Source organism: Muntiacus reevesi, chromosome 2 (genome assembly GCF_963930625.1).
Source record: "Muntiacus reevesi chromosome 2, mMunRee1.1, whole genome shotgun sequence".
Classification (NCBI taxonomy): domain Eukaryota; kingdom Metazoa; phylum Chordata; class Mammalia; order Artiodactyla; family Cervidae; genus Muntiacus; species Muntiacus reevesi.
Window position 1 is genome coordinate 274613124 of NC_089250.1, and position 25566 is coordinate 274638689.

Sequence of the window (25566 nt, forward strand, 5' to 3'; positions counted from 1 at the left end):
GAGTGACCTTTAACCTCAGAGATGCTCTTGTAGCTAGAGCTCCATCTAACTTCCGATCTTTTGATTCCTATCACGGCTAGGTGCTTCCTGACTACCAATCCAAGTGTGAGATCTAAGTCACAGTGTCAGTACAGATGACAAGGCCCTTGAAAATCTATGATGTGACAGAATAGGTTAGTACTTCTAATTTCCAAGGAGTTCTGAAATGGCCAGAGACCAAAAGTTTGACTGAGAAAGGAGAGTTCAGTCCACATGCTTTGCCCGTCTCTGGTCAGTCCCTGAAGGAGACGCTGGGTGCCTCTTGGCATTGGCAGGTCGGTATAAATCCCCGACAGGTTTCTGCCATCAGCCCTATGAGGTCACCACAGAACCGCAGAGCAGTTCACTCGCTTCATGCAGGGCATTTCATTCATTCACGCAAGCACACCAAGGAGTTAGTAAAGTACAGCAGAAAAAGTGTTCGCTAGGAGAACTAGAGCTCCAAGCACCCTTCCCTTGTCCTGAAGAATCCCCAGTGAGCCCCCAAGGTGATAGGTTGTTGCTGAATCATGCAAAGAGGCTGGGGTTCTTGGCCTCTGGAGAATTCAATCTGGGGCCAGAGACAAGGCTTGATTGCTCAGACTTTCTGTGTAGTAAACATTTATTAAAGTATAAAGGAGACAGAGAAAGCTTCTGACATAGACATCAGAAGGGGACAGAAAGAGTATCTGCTTGCTAGTGTTAGCAATGGAGTTACATACTCTCCAATGAACCCAAAGAATGTCTGGAAGTTGTAAAGACCTCACCAGATCTACTCCTATAATTTACATTTTAAAATAACAGGATTAGCCAGAAGGTTTAATCCAGAGACTGTCCTCAAGCAGAATACATTATTGCTATATAATTCTAAGGAATGTAGAGGAAAGAAAAAAAGTTTGTCCTATCTTCTTCTTTGAGAATTCCAGACCCCTCTTTCCTTGGGGACCCCCAAGCTTCTTCTCAACCTGCCTAGGAAATCACTCTCTCACTACAGACAGAAAGACCTTGAAAAGCTAAGAATGACTGCTCCTGCCCTCTGTCTCAGGAGAGATTCAGGAACAATCAGTTCCTACTTGGAGACTATCCTGTGAGCTAATTTCTTGATTGTTTTCTCCCCAGAGATAGCTGTTAACACTCTGCTCACACAGACGGTGTGAGCTGACTGACTTCCCTGGTCCAAATCCAGCTAGACCAACCCTACGGCCTCTCCTTGGACTGAAGCTGGGCCTCAGCTTTCACAAATGGACCAGGAGCCACGTCCTTATCCCGGCCCTCCCCTTAGAATGCCCTGGAGCACATACGACACACCACACTGATGCTCCCACAGGACCAAACTAGAACTCCATTGGAAGGGCATCAGTGAGGTCATTTCCTGTCACTGGTCACATGATCCTGATGGGAAACCAGATGGAAACCTCTTGGATAAAGATTCTTTCTGAATCATTTCAATGAATACAAATCCCTGGTGCCCAGGTCCCCACTCCAAGAAGTTATGAATCTGCAGGTTTACAGTGGGGCCATGAAAGGAGTCATCAGCAAATCCCATTTTGTTCTGATGTTTCTCCAAAACCAATGTTCAGGAGTCTTCAGCTCAAAGCCTCACACTCACCACACCTAAGACCTCTCTGTAGGGGAGGATTTAGGGCAGGAGTTTCTGAGAGAGGTCAAAGCTGGAATCAGTCAGAGAAAACAGGAGTACTTGCAGTTCAGCTTTTATAAGTTACCCTGAGTAAAGTGCCTCGGACTCCCTAGGCTGAGTGTGGATTAATCCATTCAAACCAAGACAAGGATTCTGGTGAGCACTGTATGGATTATTTGAGTGCTGAATTACATTTACTTCAAATAATCTCAAATCCTGTCATTATTAACAAACATACATACATTGCTAAGAATTGTAACTTTCTAACCATAAACCTTCATCTCATGATTCATGCTAATATATCCATTTTCTATGTGTTTTAACTATGGAGTACTCCCTACAGTCATTCTCCTTCAGAGAAACTTCTGAAAACACAACTAATGAAATGCCTTCTAGTATGCAATCTCTGATATTTACTTTGATCTAACTTTTGTTTAACAACCTTTCTACATATTTGTTACATCACTTCCATAGGTTTCTTATATAAACTCTTGTGTTTTCTGATGCATGTTCAGAGCAAACCTCTTCCATCACTTGTTCCATTACTAGGGTTTCTTTCCAGTGTGTGTTCTCAGATGTTTAGTGAGATTACCACCATGACTAAGGGTTTGCCAAATTCTGTACATTTATAAGGTTTCTCTCCAGTATGAACTTACAAATATGTAGTAAGAATTGAGCTCCGATTAAAGGTTTTGCCACATTCTGTACATTTATACGGTCTCTCCCTAGTATGGATTCACCGATGTTTAGTAAGATTAGAACCCGTAAAGAAGGCCTTGCCACATTCTGTACATTTATAACATCTATCCCCAGGATGAATTTGGTGATGTTGAGTAAGGGCCGGATTCGTAGTAAAGCCTTTGTCACATTCTTCACATTTATAAGGCTTCTCTCCAGTATGAATTCGCTCATGTTGAGTAAGTTGCAAGCACTGAAAAAAGGCTTTGTCACATTCTTTACATTTATAAGGTCTCTCTGCAGTATCAATTTCCTAATGTCAGGTAAGATGTGAGCATTCAATAAAGGTTTTGTTACAGTCTTAGCATTTATAAGACTTCTCTCCAGGATGAATTTGCTGATGTCGAGTAAGATGTGAGTATTGAGTAAAGGCTTTGTTACATTCTTGACATTTATAAGGTCTCTCCCCAGAATGAATTCGCTGATGTTGAGTAAGTTGCCAGCACTGAATAAAGGCTTTGCTACATTCTTTACATTTATAAGGTCTCTCCCCAGAATGACTTCGCTGATGTCGAGTAAGACCTGAGCAATGATGAAAGGCTTTGTTACATTCTTTACATTTATAAGACTTCTCTCCAGTATGAATTCCCTGATGTCGGGTAAGATCTGAACAACGAATAAATGCTTTGCTACATTCTTGACATTTATAAGGTCTCTCCCCAGAATGAATTAGCTCATGTCCAGTGAGAAGTGAGGGACGACGAAAGGCTTTGTCACATTCTTTACATTTATAAGACTTCTCTCCAGTATGAATTCGCTGATGTCGAGTAAGATGCGAGTATCGAATAAAGGCTTTGTTACATTCTTGACATTTATAAGGTCTCTCCCCAGAATGAATTCGCTGATGTCGGGTAAGATCTGAACACTGAATAAATGCTTTGCTACATTCTTTACATTTATAAGGTCTCTCCCCAGAATGAATTCGCTCATGTAGAGTAAGATGTGAGGGAAGACAAAAGGCTTTGTTACATTCTTTACATTTATAAGGCTTCCTTCCAGTATGAATTCGCTGATGATGGGTTCGCTGTGAGTAAGAGATAAAGGCTTTGCCACATTCCGTACATTTATAAGGTTTCTCTCCAGTATGATTTCGCTGGTGTTCAATAAGATGTGAGTTGTAAGTAAAGCCTTTGCCACATTCTGCACATTTATAAGGTCTCTCCCCAGAATGAATTCGCTCATGTCCAGTAAGAAGTGAGGGATAACTAAAGGCTTTGTTACATTCTTTACACTTATAAGGTCTCTCCCCAGAATGAATTCGCTGATGTCGAGTAAGATTTGAGCACTTAGTAAATGTTTTGTTACATTCCTTACATTTATAAGGTCTCTCCCCAGAATGAATTCGCTCATGTCTAGTAAGAAGTGAGGGACGACTAAAGGCTTTGTCACATTCTTTACATTTATAAGGCTTCTCTCCAGTATGATTTCGCTGGTGTTCAATAAGATGTGAGTTGTAAGTAAAGGCTTTGCCACATTCTGCACATTTATAAGGTCTCTCCCCAGAATGAATTCGCTGATGTCGAGTAAGATTTGAGCACTTAGTAAATGTTTTGTTATATTCTTTACATTTATAAGGTGTCTCCCCAGAATGAATTCGCTCATGTCCAGTAAGAAGTGAGGGACGACTAAAGGCTTTGTCACATTCTTTACATTTATAAGGCTTCTCTCCAGTATGATTTCGCTGGTGTTCAATAAGATGGGAGTTGTAAGTAAAAGCTTTGTCACATTCCGCACACTTATAAGGTTTCTCTCCAGTGTGAATTCGCTGATGCCGAGTAAGAACTGAGCGCTGCTTAAACACTTTGTTACATTGTGTACATTGGAAAGGTTTCCTTCCTGTATGAATTTTCTTATGTCCCCTTAGATGGCATGATTTACTAAACAGTTTCCCACATATCTTACACTTGTTTTCTTTCTGTGAATTCTGAACAGTCTGTGGTTGAATAAGTTCTGAAGACTGATTAGAAACCATACCATATTCAGTACAAGTCCTCCCTTCAGTACAAGTACTCTTAACGAGAGAAAAACCTGACATTTGATCAAAGGTATTGCTACATGTATTACTTTTAGAATCCTTGTTTGAAGATTCGGTTCCCTGATGTTTCTTAAGACTTGAGTCCACTTCAACTATATATCCAATTTCATTTCTTGAATGCCTTCCCAGTCCACCAAAAATACTCTTGTAATTATTGGAGCTGGAGCTCTTACTAAAGGTTTGACTCATTTCATTGCCCATGGAAAGTTGTTGTGTACTGAACATATCACAATATGTATTGAACAATAATGGTTGGATTGCATCTCTTCCAGTATCATCAACATTATACATCTTGGAATGGAGAGAAAATATCTGTTGGGGGAAGAAAAATGAGCCCCTGCTCATGGACCCCTCAAATTGATTAGATTGTGAGTTTTCCCACTCACTGTAAAATTGTAGGTGTTCAGACATGCTTGAATGTATGTTTAGTCGAAGCCTATGTTCAGAATTGTTTGAATGAATATTTGCAATAGAGATGAGATTACCTTCCAGATTTTCCATGTTTCCTTTTAGAGAACATGTATGTTTCAAAAAAGGATGGAAATCTTTTCTTAAACACTTACACATCTTGGCAAATGTTGAACACTGAAGTGGGTGTTTCTCCCAACTTGACTCAGGTCGCTCAATTCTTTTTCCAGTAATGTTAGCAATCTGTGTAACTGTCTCCATTTCTTTAAGTCCATATAAAGATCCTCTCTGTCTTTCATATACCCATGTACATTCCCAGTCGTCCCTTAAATTTAAGTTTCTGTGGTGAAACATTTGATATATTCCTAGGTGTGCTTTTGGGAACACATCTTCTAATGCTGGATTCTTCGGCATCAAATCCTGGGTGTCTTGTGGAGACAAGGCTGAAAGATATCAAATAACAAGTAATTTCCCCTGCTATTCTCAGTGAATATCTTTAAACATTTAGAGAAAATTGATGACCATAGCTAGATTAAAACTAAAATAGAGAAAAATAGAGATGGAAGCATCAAGATGCCAGAGGATTAGGCAGATGTGGAGACCATCTCTGTCTCCACAAACGAATCAGAAATGAAACAATTCTCATAGAGCCCAGCTGAACACTAGCAGAGACCACTTGAAATCTAAAGAAACAAGAAAGATTCCTGCTGAGCCAGGCAGGACAATAGAAAGAAGAAGGAAAAGAAAGGGGAGAGGAAGTGGGATGGGGTCTGCAACCTGGGGGGACATGAAAATGAGGTGCAGTCTCCACATTCGGGGAAGCCCCTCGTCGGGCACTCTGTTTGGACAGGAGAGCCTCATTCTCTGTGGAGACAACATGGCAACCAGCATGTGGCAGCAGGACACGGTGAGACCTGCACACGGGGTCCTGACCCTGCTCTGCCCACCCAGCCTGAGAGGCATGTCCACCACTGCAGACAAGGGCTGGGTGCTGACATGTGGGGTTCGGAGAGCAGACCCAGGCAGAGAATTGAGGTTGGCTGTGAGGAAACATCCTGAAGCGATGGGGCTGTGGGAAGAGCTCTGCAAAGGGGATGCTTGTGGTGGAAGCCTGAACCACCTGAGAGCAGAGGGGCATTAGTGAGTGATGCCCAAAGAAGAAGCCCATTGCATCCCTTGTCCCTTCTGCTGGACCTTCTCGCCCAGGACTATGAAGAACTCCAACCATGTAGGACTTTTGAGCCCCCAGGCATGGCCTCCCCCATCTACATCCTCCACAATCAGCAGACTCCTGCGCAATGGGGCAGCTCAGAAGAAGACACCTGTGAGTTGTCCACACGCTCAGATGGAGCTGAAAGCACAGCTGAGCCCCAGGGATGAAGAAGAAAAGCTGACACCTCTCCCTGCAGCAACAGAAGCCACGGTCTCACACCCACGACCGGCTATGTAACCTCAGCCCCTACAGAGCATCTGAATCACCTACCAGCGCTCTCTCAGTCAAGGCAGGGACAGTTCTAGCTCCTGTAAACTCTGTGGGCTCCCAGAGAATAGGGCTGGGCCAGGACAGAGCCTGAGCAGCCCCAGAGCACCACAGCAGGCCCAGCTCCACACTGACTGCAATCCCAGGACTTGACTTCACTGAATCTATGCTGGTGACCTTGTGAAAACAACATCTGTGAGATCCCAGGGTGATGTGCCATCCTGCCCGTGGTTAAGGTGGGGCCAAGAGTAGTGCCTAAACTACATCACATGAGACCCGGCAGAATGCATGGGAGCAGGAACCAGAGCACATCCTGAGTGAACATCCCCAGAGGAGTAATACTCAGTGACTTTTCTCCATGTGCGGTGCTCCTGTCCCACCTGCCTCGCACCACAGATCAGAATCACAGCCAAGATTCAGGTCTGGGGGCTATATTCCACCACACAGGGAGCAGGTACCACCAGAGAGAGGGCAGTAACAACCACAGAACAATGGGGAAACAGCCCTGAATATCCACAGCAGGCCCTGGTCACGGTGAACAGCAATCAAAGCCCAGATCAAGAGGATAAGGGCACAAACCTTGGGACCAACTTCATCCACCAAGGTGCAGAGACCAGAAGGGGGACTAACTAGGTTCCTGTAGCCTTCAAAAGAGAGACCACAAACTGAAGCTGGACAAAATGTTATGGCAAAGACATAGGTTATAGGGGAAGAAACAAGATAAAAGCCTCCAATCACCACTGAATTCAGGGGTGACAGGCAATCTAGTGATTACTTCCTGCTTTTAGTCCTCTTCAGTGCAGACAGCAAACACTTTCACAAATCCTAGGTGCCTAGTAATTCTTAAATCCACTTCTTGCTATACAAGTTTCTGAGAATTGTCTATTAGATGTTTCAATCTAAAAATCATGAATGATAGTGACAGAGAACTAATCAGAAACTGAGGACACATAAGACATTGTCAACGAAGCTGAATACAAATATGATAAACTTAATAAAGTACTAGTTTCAAGAAATTAAATAAGAGATACTTTAAAACCATGACTGAAAGAGGGAACTCTACTCATTGCTCTGTGGAGACCTAAATGGGAAGGAAATCAATAGAACGGTAAAAACTAGAGATCTCTTTAAGAAAATTAGAAGTACCAGGAATATTTCAAACAAAGATGGGAACAATAAAGGACAGAAACGGGATGGACCTAAAAGCAGCAGAAGATATTAAGAGAAGTTGGCAAGTATACATGGAAGAACTATACAAAAAAGATCTAATGACCAAGATAACCACGATGGTGTGATCACTCACCTAGTAACAGACATCCTGGCATCCAAAGTCAAGTAGGACTTAGAAGGCATGAAGACCAACAAAACTAGTGGAAGTGATGGAATTCCAGCTGACCTATTTCAAGTCCTAAAAGATGATAATGCTAAAGTTCTGCACTAGATAAGCCAGCAAATGTTGAACACTCAGCAGTGGACACAGGGCTGGGAAAGGTCAGTTCACATGCCAATCACAAAGAAAGACAACGCCAAGGAAGGCTCAAACTGCTACACAACTTCCCTCGTTTCAAACAGTAATAAAGGTTCAAACATTTTCCTGGCAAGGCTGGAATAGTACGTGAACTGAGGGCTTCCAGATGTTCAAACTGGATTCAGAAACGGCAGAGGAACCAGAGATCAAATTGCCAACATCCCTTGGGTCACATAAAAAGCAAGAGAGTCCTGGAAAAGCAACTACATCTTTATTGGCTACCCACAGTCTTTGATTGTGAGGATCACAAGAAACTGTGGAAAATTCTTCAAGAGGTGTGAACACCAGACTACCGTACCTGCCTCCTGAGACATCTGTATGCATGTCAAGAAGCAACAGTGAGAACTGGACATGTGACCATGGACTGATTCCAAATTGGGAAAGGAGTACGTCAAGGCTGTACATTGTCACCCTCCTTATTTAACTTATATGCACAGTATGTCATGCAACATATCAGGTTGGATGAAGCACTAATTGGAATCAAGATTTCAGGGAGAAATATTCATAATCTCAGATGTACAGCTGACACCACCCTTATAGCAGAAAGTGAAGAGTAACTCAAGAGTCTCTTGATGAAACTGAAAAAAGAGGGTGAAAAAGCTGAAAAACTCAGCCTTCACAAAATGAAGATCATGGCACCAGTCAGATCGTTTCATGGCAATCGGCAGGAGAAACAGTGAAAGCACTGACTTTATTTTGGGGGTTCCAAAATCACTGCAGATGGTGACTACAGCCATGAAAATAAAAGACACTTGCTCCTTGGAAGGAAAGCTATGACCAAATCAGGCAGCATATTAATAAGCAGAAACATTACTTTGCTGACAGAGGTTCATCTAGTCAAAGCTATGGTTTTTCCAGTAGTCATGTATGGATGTGAGAGTTGGACCATGAAGAAAGCTGAGTGCCAAAGAATTAATGCTTTTGAACTGTGGTGTTGGAGAAGACTCTCGAGAGTCTCTTGGACTGCAAGAAGAACACACCACTCCATCCTAACGGAAATAGGTTCTGAATATTCATTGGAAGGACTGATGCTGAAGCTCTGATGCTCTGGTCACCTGATGCGAAAAACTGACTCACTGAAAAAGATCCTGATGCTGGGAAAGACTGAAGATAAGAGAAGGGGATGACAGAGGATGAGATGGTTGGATGGCACCACTAAGTCAATGACCAACAGTTTGAGCAGGCTCTGGGAGATGATGATGGACAGGGAAGCCTGGCTTGCTGCAGACCATGGATTGCAGAGTCAAACTCGAATGAGCAACTGAACTGAACTGACTGATATGTATAATTGATACTTTTTTCTGTATAGGAGGACAAAATTGGAAAATAGCTATATTCCAATTAGAACTTTTAAAAAAGATTTCTTTAAATAACCTAAAAATTTTCATAGTTTGAATCAACTATTAATAATATAGTGGAACATGTGCTAAGAGTTTATGCCAATTTATTTTAAAATTCTATCAGGTAATATAATATAAAAAGTTATTTTAGCAAGTTAGAATTAGGGCAAATACACTTAAGATATTAAATTTGAGATCATATAAGTGAAAGAGAAACTTTGAAGTCAACCTGAGATGTTCATTCTTTCATTTTTATGAGGTTTTGTTTTCTGCAGTGAAAAATTACTTGAATTTGAAATTTATGTAGATTGTCCTATGTGTCATTCCCAGTGGATAGGAAATTATAAACCAGAGGACAAAAACCCATCCCCAGTATTCCTAGAAGTTTGGTAGTTTGTCTACCACTCCACTCACACACACACATTTCTGGCTAGAGGTAGAAGGAAAGTTGAAAAGGCGTGTCACATAGTTACTCAGAAATTGGCAGAGTTTTCCTAGGGCCCTCAAGCAATGGAAGAGCAACGAATGAATGCAATTTGTTACAAGCCAAGAGGAGACTTTTAGTTCACCACTTTTAGTGGTGGAGAAAACTAATCACTGGAGATAAATTCATGAATGATTTAAGAGACAGAATGGGTCAGGTGATACATTTCTATGACAGTAGCATACACAAACCCATGTTTTCAAACCATTTCCATTGAAGCAAATCTTCCAAAGCCATGTGATGAAGGATGAGTTCCTCGCTGCTCCTTGGACCACTCACCTGTGTCATCATCTCCTTCCATTCATACCTACCTGGGTAAATGGCTGTTGTCTCCAATCTCCTTATATTCCTAGGATCCTTCAGTTGCTCCAGAGAGGTGATCAGGTCCAGCTTAGAGACAAGCCCTGTTGATCAGAGAAAGGAAAATTTGTGTTGTTAGAGATTCTTCAGTATCAAATCCAATATGTATTCAGGTGAGACGAGAACGCATTTTGTTCTAGAAAACGATATCCGGAAATACTTTATTCAAAGTCGCTATGCAATTCTAACAAACACCTAACAACCAGATGTTGAAATTCTGGTCAAGTAGTACTAAGGCAAAAGTAAGTGGCATCAATGTGAAATTAAGAGAGTGTGCAACTATTTAATACCACAGAACTTACACAATTACCAGTAACCTAGAATGAAGGAGGCGGAGTACATCAAGGAAGAAAACTGTCACCAGCATAACGAATCATGAAGCCCTTCTTTCTAAACTCACCGATACTGATTTCCCCCTAGAAAGCAGAGATCTGGAACTACTGTGGGAAGCAGAAAATTTCAGAAGACATTCTTGAAATGAAGAAAGCAAAACCTAGTGTGTAGGTGAGTGATTCTGGAAGGCAGTTATCCTCACCCAAGGAGGCCAGGTTCCCGTAGGTCTCTAACATCACGTCCGTGTACAATTCCCGCTGACCGAGGTCCAGGCATTCCCACTCCTCTTGAGTGAAGTCTATGGCCACATCCCGGAACGTCACCCGTCCCTGAAATACAAAGCACAGAGGGCATGTGGTCGTGGGAAGACTTCCTTATGTGACCCAAGGTGAAAACAGCAAGTTCAGAGACCTGATCGTGAAATAGTGGCTTGGCTGGTATTACAAAATATATTTTTTACACAATAATCCTTTCTACCCAATTTCTAATGTGAAGAAAAGAGGTGAGTTATGATCCACAAGTCATTAGAGAAAGTATTCTCATCTGAAAGAGAAATTATAAAATCATCAGAGCAACATTAGCAGATTTACTTTTCAGTGTTCTACTCCTGTGACATAGGATAAATTGTTTGTCAAAGAAATAGAAAAAAAAAATTTTTTAAGTGTATTCTGAGCCAAGAGTTCTGAAGTGGGGCCAAAGTGCCACATTTTTAGCAAGGTTATTTGAGTTAGTAATGTTGAAAATTCTGCTCGATGAATGACGGTTTTGAAGCTCAATGAAATAGAATAGTAAGGTAAGAATTCATACTTAAGTTGGAACTGTAATTGTTTTACAGATTTTAGTGGGCCTAATAGGATAGTCTGGAAGCCTTCCTAAGTGGCAGGCATCCTTTGAATTAGCAGGAGTGGGGGAAGCTTGGTCCTTTCCACCCGTGAGAAACAGGAGTAGTCAGAAGGGAATCCTTGAGGATGTTCAGGAATGGGGGAAGCTTGGTTCCCTTCCCACCTCAGAGATTAGGTTAGTTAGAAATAATGAATATCAGTAAATAATGAATATCAGTTGCTCTTATACCTTTTCGCAAATATTATCAAACAGCCTATAAATGGCAGAGCTTAAACTTTACTTCAGCTTAGGTACTTCAGATTTTAACGAAGAAAACACAGACAGATTCACAGAGACAATGCTAAGAAAAGGTGATAGAAGTTCCTGTAACTGTAAAGAATAGTAAAGCCAGGAAAAGTTTTAGTCACTCAGGCCTGTCCAATTTTTTGTGACCCATGAACCCTTAACTTGCCAGGTTCCTCTGTCCAAGAAATTCCCAAGCAGGAATGCTGGGGTGGGTAGTCATTCCCGTCCACAGAAATTCTATAAAAAAAAACTAACCAGAAAAAGAAGAAGAAGAAGAAGAAATAATTGATCAGGTCTTGTTTATATTTTCAAGCATACATTCCAGTTCAGTTCACTTGCTCAGTCAGGTCCAACTCTTCACGACACCATGAACCACAGCACACCAGGCCTCCCTGTCCAACACCAACTCCCAGAGCCTACTCAGTTCATCTCACTGAGGACTGACCCACACTCCAACAGGGCTGTATGCTCATTAAGGGTAAGAGAGAAAAATTTCATGTCACTAAACTCAGGTAATTTTGAATGGATTCAAAATGTACATAATGTTTGAGGATGATATTCTTTATTTAAAATGAGCTGTATTTTAAATTTTGATACAGATGAGCATAGATGAGGACTAATTAGATTCTTGTAAACATTTTAGAAAATACAAAACTGGGATGAGACTCTGTGATGTGAGCATGGAATGTACTGGAAAAGATCAGACCTGGGCTTGGGATGAAAACCCCCACTCCCCAAACCCAGCACCTCTGCTAAACACACCTGAGTGTTCATTTTCCAAAGCAGAAAGAAAAAAAGAAGACATGAAATTACTCCATTAATTGTGACAGTTTAGGTATATCCCTCACTTTTTCTTTCCAAGAAACTTGTTCAAGTCAAATGGAAAAAGGAATCTCATAGAATGGGAATCTCACAGAAACACCTAAACCAGTGAACATGAGTCATGGGTCAAGAAGTATATGGAAGAATGCATTATCACTGCATGGGTATTTTGTCACTATTATGGAAACTATGATCTGAATCTATCATTAGAAAATGTTAGTTTGGGGACTTCGTGATGACCAAGTGACTAAGACCCTGAGCTCCCAGTGCATGGAGCTCTGGTTCTTCCCCTCATCAGGAAACCAGATCCCACATGCTGTAGCTAAGAGTTTACATGTCACAACCAAAGAACCTGAAAACTACAAGGATGACTGAAGATCCTACCTGCCACAACGAAGACCCGGTGCAGTCAAATAAATAAACATTTTTAAAAGGTGTTTTATGCAAATTTCACTTCATGTATGGCTTCCCTAATCTGTAGCCTAATACTACATTTATGTAGTTAGTCTCACTTATCAATATAGAGCAGTCTCTGCAACGGTTTTATTTCTTAAACTTCTCTGAAGAACTGTGGACCACTGAGTTCACTCTATTTATAAGGACAATCTGTAACTCCTGTTCTAATAACCTGAAGCTGCATCCAGATGTAAACTCATCTCGGCATTTCCCCTACTTCACTATGATCCTAACACCAGACCACATCCCAGTGGGAGTCTCTGGTAGCAGTGCCTCCCGTGTTGATCTCGCCCTAAGGGCATATAGTGAAGAACTGAACGTCACTAATTCATGTTGAGAATTCATTAGGCTCTAGAGAAAGCCGGGATATAGACAATGGATAACAGGCTCTGGGATTTAATGGAGAAGTTAGTCTAAAGAGCTGCTCTTCACTATACTAAGAAAAAAATGAAAAACTAAGAGGTAGATAACAACAAACCACCCACGGAGAAAACTTAGAATCAGAGAACGAAAGGTTTTCAGATTCTCAGCCCAGGCATTTCAGGAGGAAAAGCAGCAGAGCCCCAGACTCGGACAGGACATTTACCTGAGAAGCTGCCATTTCCTCCTCTTCTTCCTGCTGCTCTGAGTCTTCTCTGGGGATGTTGTGTCGCAAACTCACATCCACAGGTTGAGAAAATACCTTCAAAGGCATCGACACAGCTCTTTCATCTGCAACTGCTGCAGTGAAAATGAACAAAAAAGGTTCTGGTCTCTCCTGCCCTTTTCTGAGCCTTTTTTGGGCTTCCTCCGTTCCTGATCGTTAGGCGGCAATCAAGACTAATCTGACATGTTAATCACATCCTGTGCTGGGTGCTTACCTTTGGTGCATTCTCTTCGCAGACCACCCCTGAGAGTTCTCCTTCCGTTTTGCATTCCAGAGAGCAGGTAGCAGCACAATTCACGAGAGACAATGGACCTGACTACTGGGCTAGCTGACAGACATCTGAGGGTGTTTGAAACATGGCGGGTGAAGCCCAGCATTTAGGAGCCCTGAGCTGCAGCCTCACACCCCGCACTCCTGAGACCTCTGCGGGAGGGAACTTCTAGAAACAAAGGAAGTCGGGCAGATTGCCTGGGGAGGGCTCTTTCTAGGATGGGTGTGGCCCTCCGCTGCCTCTGCCTCTGCCCTTGGGGGAGGGGTGGCGGGAATGCCTGCTTGGTGGGAAGCACCTGGGGGCCTTGTGTTCCTGTAAAGCTTTGCTCTCAGAATTCTTTCCAAAGATGCCTTGCCTTTAGCGTGCTAAGTCCGACTCTTTGCCTCCCTCTGGACTGTAGCCCGCCTGGCTCCTCTGCCAGTGGGGACTCTCCAGGGAAGAATACTGGAATGGGTTGCCATGCCCTCCTCCAGGGGATCTTCCTGACCCAGGAATTGACCTCACATCTCTTGGCATCTCCTGCATTGACAAGTGGTTCTTTACCACTAGTGCCACTTGGGAAGCCACAGGGTACCCTGAGTACTTAGGTTTTTCTACTACCCTCTGCAACCTGGGGACACAGGTTTTCACAAAATGATTTGAACTGTGACCACCTGTCTGCAAGCGAGGGACCTCCAACTTCAGAGACCAGGAGGCTGGAGGTGTTTCAGTCATTGCAGAAACCAAGCACCAACACTTGGAGAGTTGGAGAACTCAGGTTTACTCTGCCGGGGGCCAGAGGAGTTAACACTCCAAGTTCTGAGCCTCAATGGGGTTACAGAGTTTTTATACGTGGATAGGCATGATTAAGAGAGTTTGCAGGTTTGCAGGGGCTAGGGCCATTGCAAAGAGGTGGACAAGGATGAGTTAGATTAATTCTAGTTCCTAGTATTGTGAGTCCTCACAATATGAGACCTTCGTGATCATGACTTTACAAACGGGAAGCTGAGTTACAGAGGCAAAAGGAGAAGGAGGCCATGAAGAAATATGTAATTTTCCCTCTTCATTGCACCCTCTTGCTGCTTCTATCACTCATTGTAGAAAGCATCATCTCATGTTTGATAGGACATTCAGAGTTCCCCGTCGTTTAGGGGACTATATTGAGCTATTAACATTTGTAACTTTATGGATTCCACTCGAGAGGTGATGAACTGGGTAATAACTTTGAAAATACAAGGGCCACAAAAAGGGCCTGAAAGGACATGAAGAGAGTACCGGTTAATGGGAGAAGCCACAATTCCCAGCTCCAGGTACTGTTCCAATTACCCCAGGAATTTGCTAGTTCCTCTCTGCTTTTCATGATTCATTCCATTAGCTGTTGGGCCATGTCTCTGACTATTCCTGATTGGTTTCCACAAAAGCAGCGTTCTTCGTTCAAGAAGAGGCAGAGTCCTGCCTTTTCAGCTGTCAGTAGGTGGAGCCCTCTCCCATTCTTTAAAACACCTCAGCCAAGAAATCTAGCTGCTCCTGTAAGGCCACTCAAGATGTGGCTACTCTCTCAATGTTGTCTGTGTGTTGTAGCCACACGTTCTGGGAAGCAAACTCACTCAGAAGACAACGCAGATAGTGGAGTGCAGTTTATGACACCGGTGGGGCAAGGCAGAGTCTCCTCTTAGCCAAGGACCCCAACCAGGTTTTGTGAGAGCCTTCTATACCCTAAGTGTATAAGGTTCCATGAAACTAGTCTGAACAATGGAAAAAGAATGATACAATCAAAGTTAACCAGCAATCATATGCCTGAAGCCTAGGTAGTTAAGCCTAGGTAGTTAAGACCAATAAGCCTGTGGTCATACCCAAAAAGCGTAATAGAATGAAAGATTCTATTCGGTTACACAGATAATTAGGGTATTCTTTTAGGCAAATGAGAGCCCTGAGGTCTCCTGGGGGCCTTTGTTTTCCAGTTGATATGTCGTTTCCATAGATACTATGCATATAGCTCAAAGTCCACAGTCCCGCCCAAGATGGAGTCCTGCTTTCAAGACAGAGCCTGTTCTGTTTCCTCCTTCATGTGTAGTCCTCGGATAGTGTATGGTAGAAGGTGATTGATGAAGCAATGCCTCCTATTCCAATAACCTAACCAAAACTTCCAAACCAACCAGTAGAGGATTAGCTGGATGGCTCTTTTTGACCAGGTCTGTGCTGTCAGAAGTACAGTGAGAGTCTGGTTGTTAGCGTCAATATTCATCTGGGGATCGAGGAAAGCTAAGGTGCAGATACCCATCCATTGACTTGTAGACATGAGTAAACATCTGTCCCACAAACAAAGAAAAGGCCTTGATGGGGAGGCACCATATTGTGTCTGTGGCAAGATGAGTGGGCCACTCACCTTTTACAGTTTGATTACATTCGTCCCTGGCTAAATTGCCTACAACTTCAGTTCCTCCATCATTTGTAAAGCATTCTGGAGTCTTTTGAGTTAACTCAATTCACCTTAAGACTGGCCCTTGTAAGGGTGGATCAGTCAGAGTTCCCATGGCTGTTGCAATATTTAATGCTACTGGTATAGCTAAATACCATGAAGCTCCTAGGGATGAGCAAAGCCAGCAATCCCTGGCCAGCTGGGGTTGGTGTCGTATAGAAGGTGAGGAGTTGCATTGAGAATCTGGTACAGACGAAAGTTTAACGGGGAGTAAACTTTATAACCTGCGTCATACTACCAACAGGCAGAGCCTGATTTTTAAGGGCAAAGTTGGTCCGTGATTTCATTTGTCTGCATTATTGTCCCTGTCCAGTAGGTTTTTCCATTTATTTGGCAGACAGACAGCTGTTCTGTGTTGTAACATCTACATGGCATTTGGGCGTAGACGGAGGTGCAGGGGCATGATGGCAATGCCATGGTGTCTGGGTGCGGCCTGGGGTTTGGATCCTCTGGTGGGGGAAAGTTAGCGGCAGTGGGGGGCACAGCTGGGAACAATTTTTGGCACTCAGGACCCTGGATATACACCGCATGGTTATGAAGGCAGAAGGTAATCGGCCTATAGGATAGGCTATCTCTATATTGCTCTAGCTGATGGGTGAGTAAGGGATTTTTCCAAGGGTTGACTGTAATGTTCACAGGTGCATGATGGAAAACGAATGGCTCCATCTGTTACAGCAAGGGACACTAAACGGCTCCAAAGCAGCCTGCACATAACAGGTAATTGAGCACTTGCAAAAGGTTTTCTCCGCATCTCTGAGTTGTCACGGCTATAGCAACTGAGCCTATCGTGAAGTGGGGTAAGCTATCCTGTAAGCGATTTAGATAGGAGGGAGAATCTATCACAGAAACATCTAATTAGGATGAAGCTTCCCACTTCGGTGAGTTAATAGACAGCTAACTGCACCTTCTGACCCATATCCCAGTTCTGGGACGTTACTGAAGCTAGTCCTGTAGCAAAGAGTACAACAATAATACCAATGAGGAACAGAGGCCAAAGTTGACAATAAAAATCCAGTGATATCTTGAGAGCCAGATTTTCAAGCTTCCGTGAGTTGACCAGCCAGCTGCCGGAGTGTGGCTCGAACAAGGCTGAAGAATCCTCAGGCTTCTGCCGTGAGTGAATGGCACGTGACTAGTCAGCTTCTGGAGCGGCTAGAGCAGGCGCAGCATTTTTGGTGGGTGAGTTCCATTGTTTTTGGAACCAGACCTTGAGGGGCTTTCTGGGGTCCCAGATTGTTTTCCAGGTGTCCTCATCACAGGAAGCCGCTGCCTTCTTGACTTTGGTTTGGTGGATCCAAGGGATGACGCCCAAAAGTTTAAGAGCAGTAGGGGTTGCCAGGACAACTGTGTGAGGGCCTGTCTCCTGGCTGACATGGTTCTTCCTGCCAGTCTTCAACCCATACCTCATCTCCTGGATGATTGGGATGAACCCAATTGCCCAAAGGAATGGTTGTCCTGTCGAAGATTTCTCGGGCGCTATGGTGGAAGACTTTTCCCAGGAAATGGAGGTGTCAGGACATCTCCAGGTCAGCTAATTGTTGGTGGTTTCCTTTTAGTCTTTCTATCACTGGAGATTTTCTCCCATATAAGATCTCAAAGGGAGAAGAGCCTGAGGACTCAGGGTGCATCGGGCTTGGAGTCAGGCGGGAGGGGGGGGGGTGGTAACTTGTCGATCCAAGATAACTGGTCTCCTGGCAGAGTTTAGCTAATGTAGTCCTGAAGTTACAATTCATGCGTTCAACTTTCCCTGAGCGCTGAGGCCTGTAAGCGGTGTGACGCTTCTATTTGAGGCCCAGTGTCCCGGATGAGGTTTGGATTATCTGAGACACAAATGCTGGCCTGTTGTCAGACCCTAGGGAGAGAGACAGCTCATATCTCAGGATGATGTCTCTTCACAGGGACTTGGCCACTTCTCGTGCCCATTCAGTGCACGTGGGGTAGGCTTCAGCCCATCCTGAGCAGGTGTAGACTACCACAAGGAAATACTTGTAGCCCCTATCGGGCTTGACTTCAGTGAAGTCCACTTCTAGATCTTCAAAGGGCAGTGTTCCAACGGTCAGCACCCCTGGGTTGGGTCTTGGTCCTTGGCTGGCGTTGTTCTGAGCACAAGTCACAGAACTATCACTGATCTGCACGCACAGGGCTGGGAGCTTAGGGACGAAATAGAAGTGGGTCAGTAAGCTCGCCAGTGCAGGTTTTCCTAAAGGAGTTTTCTCATGGTGCTGTTTTACCAGCTGGATTTCTATATTGCTGGACACAAGGAGTCTTAGGTCTGGGAGCTTCTACCAGCTCTCCTTTTCTTATTCTTCCCTCATTTAGAGCCCATTGATCTTCTTCCTTGGCATATTTTGGGGATGGAGGCATTTCTGGTGCAAAGAGGACCTTAACGATTGACTCAGGGCTCACAGTGGGGCTCGGATGGGTCGCTGCTTCCTTGGCTGCCTGGTCAGTCAACCGATTTTCTTTGCTGATAAGATCAGTTCCTCGCTGATGACCTTTACAATGGATGACTGCCACTTGGCAAGGCTTCCAGAGTGCTTCTAACAGCTGAAGGATTTCTTTTTTGTTTGTAATCTCCTCCCCGCCGTCCCCCCCCCCCCCCCCCCGCTGTCAATAGCCCCTTCTTTATAAGTGGCTCCATGAACATCTAAAGTAGCAAAAGGCATACCTTGCCTCGGTATAGATGCTGACTCCTTTCCCTTCGGCGTGCCTTAGCGCCTGGGCGAGTGCCCACAGTTCAGCCCTCGATGCTGACCACCCTTGTGGCAAGGCCTCGGCCTTCACTATCTCATCGGTTCTTGTTAAGGCAGAGCCTGCTCTGCGCTGCCCGTCTTGGATAAAAGTGCTTCCGTCGGTGAACAGTTCCAGTTCTCCATTCTAGTGGGGAATGTCCATCAGGTCCAGCCTGCTCGAGTAAATCTCATCTATGAGCTCCTCACGGTTATGATCGGGGTTCCTGCTTCTGTGGGCAAAAACTGGTGGGGTTCAGTGTCCGCAGAGTCTCGACTTGGACCCATGGGTTTTTGGAAAGCAGTTCTTGATAGTGAATCATCCTGGAGTTGGCCAGCTGGTGGAGTCGAACCCCAGCGGGCCCAGGAATACCCGAGGGATGGGTGGTGTCGGCGAAGAAGAAGACAAACACACAAAGACGGTTCCGTGGAAGAAAAACCTTCTTTTCTTTTATTTTTAGGACAGCTCAGTTTTCATAGAATGAACATTACCTCCCCCTTAAGTCACCACATATTACATCAGATATTGGTTTCGTGCTTCTGTCAATATTTTTCTTTCCCATGTTTCTCCCCTGTGTATTCATCTGGAACATTTCCGATTACAGGACTTTTTCCTGAATGTCCCATACATTAGTCTTCTTGCCTCAATGGCCTAACATTTTCACTCTAACAAAAACAATGTTCCACGAAATTCAGGTATAGCATGAATTCGTTAGACAATAAAAGAATACATGGGAAGGGCTACACAAACATGTTTGACATTTCTGAGAATAGCACCATGTGAAAACATTGATATTTTTCTTTACCTAAAATTGCAAAGTCTACAATGATTAACTATGAAGCAGTAAAACACCTCTATTAATAGTCAGGTAATGGCAGTGAGCTGGTTAATATCAATCTTCTATTGAAATCCTATGTACCCAATTTCCTAACTCTACAGAAATACCCATAATCTTCCTTTTTTTTTTTTTTTTTTTTTTATGTTGTTTAAAGAAAGGGAAACAATGGACAAATAGCAGCAAGGAAATAGCAGTAATGAAAACCCTCTCAACCAAGGAGCAAGTAAATTAAAGCAGTATATCTACTTCTAAATCTAAATGCCTCTACTCTTTTTTATTCTAGAACATTATCGTCATTTAAGCAAGCAGCCAAACTATGACTGTGGCCTTTTCCTTTTTTTAAATTTTTTTTTTTTTTTTTTGCCTTTTCCTTTTTGACTTGATGTTTATGGACATGTCCTCAGCAAGAGCAATCATGAGCATTTCTAAATAGGCTTGGACTTTTCCAGGGAGGCCTTACTACTATATATTACATTTCCAAAAATTAATAGAAAGCCCAACAACAGTGAGACAGAAAGAGGAAAGAGACATACCCGAGGGGAAGAGCTGCCTTGCAGGTTCCTCTCTCATCCCATGACTTTGTCACGGCCTGGGTCCGTCCCGGTGATTCCCGAGGGCACATAGTGGGCCCCCGGGGCAGCCCCGTGTGAGGAACAGCTGCCTTGCAGGTTCCTCTCTCGTCCCGTGACCTTGTCACAGACTGGGCGCATCCCGGCGGCTCCCTACAGCCAGCCGCTTATGTGCCCTGTTTCAGGGCAGTACCAGCATGGGGAATCTTTACATTTACAGTTTGTCCTAGTGTAAGCTTATCTGCTTCTCTGGCCAGAATCACAGTGGCAGCTAATGCCGGGAGGCATGGCGGTCATCCCGCGGCCACTGGATCCAGTGGTTTGGACAGGTATGCGTCTGGGCCCTGCCATGGCCCAGCTGTTTGTGTGAGGACCCCCAGTGCAGTGTGATTTTGTTCGTGTACAAAGAGGGTAAAGCCCCGTGTCTCATCTGGCAGCCCTAATGCTGGAGCGCTGCTCAAGAGTCTCTTAATCTCCTTGAAGGCCTTTTTTGTTCAGGTTCCCACACCAGGGTCTCCTTACCAGACCCTGCTGTGGCTATAAACAAAGGCTCCATTATTTCAGAGAAACCTGGTCTCCAGATCAGCAGAATCCAGCAGCCCCAACTCATGGACTCTTTCTTGGCTTTCAACTGAAGGAGCGAACAGACGGCTTTTTTCCTCTCATGTCCAAGTGCCCGATGCCCTTTGGAGATGACAAACCCGAGGTGCTCGGCCTCTTGTCTGCTGATCTGAGCCTATTTCCATGCACCGTGTGCCCTGTGGTGGAGAGTAGAGCCGGCAGGGCTCTGGTGACTCCAGCAGTCCCCTGGGAGGGACCGGCTAGCACCAGGTCGTCCCTGCGCTGGAGTGGGGTGCAGTTCAAAGTGTCTCCGGGAGAGGTAGCAAGGTCTGTAGCCACGTGTTCACCAAACAGGGCAGGTGAGTTCCTGAAGCTTGTGGCAGTCTGGTTCAAGTCAGCTGTATCTTTTTCCCGGTGTGTGGGTCATCCCACTCAAAGTCAAATGAGGGCTGGCTGGCTGGTGACAGTCGGAAGCAAAAGAATGCATCCTTGATGGAGGCAGGTAAACAGCATGTCTGAGCCACTAAGAGACTCAGGAGACTGTAAGGATATACGACCACTGGATGGATGATGATCACTGTACTGTTGACGGCGCGGGGGTTCTGGACAGGGCTGTAGTCATTCCCTCCAGACTTTTTGACTGGTAAGAGTGGGGTGTTCCAAGGAGACTGACATTTGATTACGATCTCGGCATCTCGTAGGCTTTGGCTGTGGTCCCGAATTCCCAGGCGTGTCTCCCGTGGTACTGGATATTGTTTCCGTCTGACTGGTGTGACTTCTGGCCTCGGGCCCACTATAATGGGCACATGGTTATTAACCAAGCCTGGGATCCCCTTCTCTGCGCAGACATCAGGGAATTCTATTAGCAGCCTTGGGGGATTTATTTGTTCCCTCTCCGAGGTATAGAGCTGTCTTTGATCTTCCCTGGGCACGGTAGCCGAGGTCCAGCCCCGGCAGGACCAGGAATACCGAAGGGATGAGTGGCATCGGCGAGGAAGAAGACAGACACACACAGAAGGTTGTGAAGAAGAGGTAGCTTTTTTTTTTCTAGGATAGCTCAGTTTTTATAGAATGAACGTTGCCTCCCCCTGAAGCTACCACATATTGCATCAGATAGTGTTTCGTGCTTCTGTCAATATTTTTGTCCCCATGGCTTTCCCCTATGCATTCATCTAGGACGTCCCTGATTACAGGGTTTTCCCTTAGATATTCTGTACACAGTCTTCTTGCCTCAATGGCCTAACATTCTCATTCTAAGAAAAGCAATGCTCCATAGGTTCCAGATACAGCATGAATTCTTTGGGTAATAAAACAATACATGGGAAGGGTCACAGTAACATGTTTGACATTTTTGAGAAGAGTACCATGAGAAAACCCTGGTATCTTTCTTTACCTGAAACCACAAAATCTCAATTGACAATGATTAACTATTAAACAGCAAAAACACCTCTAAAGCAGCAAAACACCTCTATTAATAGTGAGAAAATGGCAGTGATGCTGGTTAATACAAATCTTCTATTGAAATCCTATGTACCACATTTTCTAATTCTACAAAAATACCCATAACATCCCATCTTGTTTAAAGAAAGGGAAACAATGAAGAAATAGCAGCAAAGAAATAGCAATAATGACAACCCTTTCAACCAAGGAGCAAGTAAACTAAAGCAGTATATCTACTTCTAAACCTAAATGCTTCAACTCTTTTCTATTCTGGAACATTATAATCTTTTAAGCAAGCAGCCAAACGATACCTGTGGCCTTTTCTTTTCTGACATGATGTTTGTGGTCAAGTCCTGAGCCAGAGCAATCATGAGCATTTCCAAAAAGGCTTAGACTTTTCCAGGGAGGCCTTATTACTATATATTATATTCCCCCAAATTAATAGAAAGCCCAACAAAAATAAGACAGAAGGAAGAAAGGGACATGCCGGGCCCCCGGGACACCCCCGAGGGGAAGAGCTGCCTTGCAGGTTCCTTTCTCGTCCCGTGACCTTGTCACGGCCGGGGCACGTCCTGGCAGCTCCCGACACACGGCCATGGCCGTCATCAGAGACGACTGTCGCCCAGAATGAGGCTCACAGGATTTCCGGGGCAACGGTGATTTGTGTCCCCAGCTCTACCAGTAGGTCTCCCCCTAGCAGGGGAATGGGACGTTCCAGTAAGTAGAGAACTTCCTGAGTCCCCAGATGGCCCCCTCGCTGACACGCATGAACCTTGCACAGTGAGCGGGCTGTCATGTCGCCCGAGGCCCCAGCAAGAGTCGCTGATCAGCCTGTGAGGGGAGCCACAGCTGTGGTTACCGCGGAGGGTTCAGCCCCGGCATCCACCGTCAAAGTCTTTGATTGGCCCGCAACTTCGTTGAGATCGTGGGCTCCCGGGGGCCTAGGATCAGGGAGCTGGGTCTTCCCTACTCTGATTCTGCTCCAGCCAGGCTGATAAGGTTTTGCAAGGCCGGCTTAGGCTGGTACCTTTCTGTGCTGGGTCGACTGAACTTCTTGGACCCTTTAGATATCCCTCTCCGATGGGGGCACTCTTTCTTCCAGTGTCTGGTCTCAGTGCAGTGGGTGCACTGGTCATGGCTTAGAGGTGATCTCTTCTTCGTTTCCCCTTTCCACGAGGGAACAGCCTATTTCACTAGATCTGAGCTTCTCAATGCCGCTGCTAGCAGGGCTGCTGCATTCTTTTCTTGTTTGTTTGTTTCACTCTTTCATCTGCTTCCTGTTGGACTTCATGGTTTCAGTTCACAAAGACTTTGTTACCTCCAGAAACCGTGTGGCATTCATCCCAGCAAAGCCGTCCAGCGTTTGGAGCTTCCGTCGCATATCTGCACAGGATTCAGCCACAGTGGCAGTGTTTATTCATTGATTCTCAGGTGTCTCAGGGTCAAAAGGGTGTATGTCCGGAACGCTTCACACAATCTTTCATAGAAATCGGGGGGTGTCTCATCTACTTTCTGTATTATCGCTGTAATGTTGGACATATTGGTGGGCTTTTTGACTCCCGCTGGAAGTCCACGTAGAAAGGCATCACGGTAGCCACCCAGGGTTTCTTATCTTCTCTGATATTGAAATTCCAATTAGGTCTAGGCTCTGACATTGCTCCTCATGCCCATCCTTCCACATCTAAGACCTCTGCAGGGGCTTGTCCTCCGAGCCATTTTGGGTTTCTGTCGAGATGCGTCGTCTTTCCCCAGTGGTGAAGGAAGACATGAGGAGCTGGTGACAGTCGCCCGTGTAGGCTGATGGGTGTGGAAAATGGACTCAAGGGGTCAGCCATAGCCCGTGGTCTATCAGAGCAAGCTGGGTTATGGTGTTCCCAGTTTAGGGGATCAGTAGTGCTGAGGGCTGGTAATAGAGGACAGAGCGGTCAGGCTGGACTGAGTCATCCTCGGCCACTTCTTGAGGGCCTTCAGTTTCTCTCAGTGATATCTGACAGGCTGAGGCCAGCTGGTTAGATTGTTTGGCTGAGCGGAGCTGCGTCCCTCCTTGCTCGGGGCTGGAGTCTTGCTCGTGAGGTGGTGCGGGGCCAGGGAGGGAGGTGGACTGTCTGGCAATGGGTCTGGCGCTGGCTGGGCTGGGGCTTGTGGAGTCAGGGGAATGTGTGGCGGGGGCATCAGTGGGTCTTCTACTGCATCTCCCTGGAATATAGGGCTTTCCCCCCATCTTTCTTTTTTTCTGAGAGATCGGGCCACAGATACACTACTCTGTTCCTGTCCATTTGGGCAAAATCTTGCCCGTGGGGGCAGGGTCTGTGCTGTTAGAAACGAGGAGTCTATGTGTGGAAACTGTCTGGATGTCCCGGAGGCCCAGTGACGACCTGGAGCGCTGCTTGGACCGTGGGCAGGTCGAGCGCCCTCTGGTGGCCACCCAACAGCAAAGGCTGGCCAAAGGAGCTCACATGAGTCACAAAGCTTCCTAAGGGTCGTCTTGGCTCCAAAACCTCCTCCAACGCCCTTCTTAAAGTTCTTTCTCATGCAATCTAAAACTGTTGGTTTAGAGGAACTTCCACTCATGTTGACAAATCTAATCTACCTGGCGGGGTTTTGAGGAAAACCTAATCTCTTAGATGTCCGCTCAAGGAGTCAGTCGACAGAAGAATAACCAGTAACCGAATATTTCTGCCTCCCTGTGTATCCTGTCCGAGTCGGTGACAAAAAGACAAACAAGGGTGGGCGCCCCCTCCAAAGAGGAGACCGCTTAGGTGTCCACTTGGCCACACCCCAAGGGAGTTCTTAGGTGCCTCTTAGCATTGGCGGATCAGTATAAACCCCTGATGCAGATCTGTCTCGCAGGGAGGAACTCGGTCCCCCAGAGGCAGACACTGCCTTGAGCCATATGAGGTCGCCATGGAACTGCAAACTAGGGCCCACTCGGACTCCACAGCCATGAAGGCCGTGAAGCCACTCAATCGAGCCTGAAGCTCGAGGGAATCAGGTCACACACTCCTTCATATTCATTTTCCATCCGCCTGGCCACTCTCCCGAGGGAGATTGAAGATGCCTCCCGCGCTGCAGGCAGACATTGTACCATCTGAGTCGCCAGGGAAGCCCTCACTTAATACTGGCAGGTCGGTATGAACCCCCAACCCGAATCAGCCTCTCAGGAGAGATCATGTCCCCCAGAGACCGGCACCGCCTTTCAGCCTCCTGAGGTCCTCACGGAACTGCAGATTTTGGATCCTCTTAGGCTCCATAGTTCCTGAACTGTGAAGCTCACTTCCTTCAGT

At 45.2% G+C, this 25566-nt stretch overlaps 1 protein-coding gene across 1 annotated transcript; it reads right to left on the minus strand.

Annotated features, from left to right (window-relative positions):
• Positions 1-2393: 2393 nt before the first annotated feature.
• LOC136157634 (zinc finger protein 420-like) lies at positions 2394-23663 on the minus strand. Its single transcript, XM_065919454.1, has 7 exons — positions 23601-23663; positions 22805-22897; positions 18118-18294; positions 10566-10692; positions 9982-10074; positions 2713-4231; positions 2394-2628 (listed from the first exon to the last, which is right to left on the minus strand). The coding sequence occupies exons 1-7, from the start codon at positions 23661-23663 to the stop codon at positions 2394-2396; spliced, it is 2307 nt and encodes a 768-aa protein (XP_065775526.1).
• Between the last annotated feature and the right edge of the window lie 1903 nt (positions 23664-25566).

Excerpts from the sequence above, each read along its gene's own strand:
- LOC136157634 (XM_065919454.1), bottom strand. The coding sequence starts at position 23,663 with ATGCGACGGAAGCTCCAAACGCTGGACGGCTTTGCTGGGATGAATGCC. Across the intron at positions 18,295-22,804 it reads ACGAGAAAGGAACCTGCAAG|CTCCCAGCCCTGTGCGTGCA; the intron begins GCAGCTCTTCCC and ends TTCGTCCCTAAG. Across the intron at positions 4,232-9,981 it reads GACAACAGCCATTTACCCAG|GAAGGAAACCTTTCCAATGT; the intron begins GTAGGTATGAAT and ends AAATTCATACAG.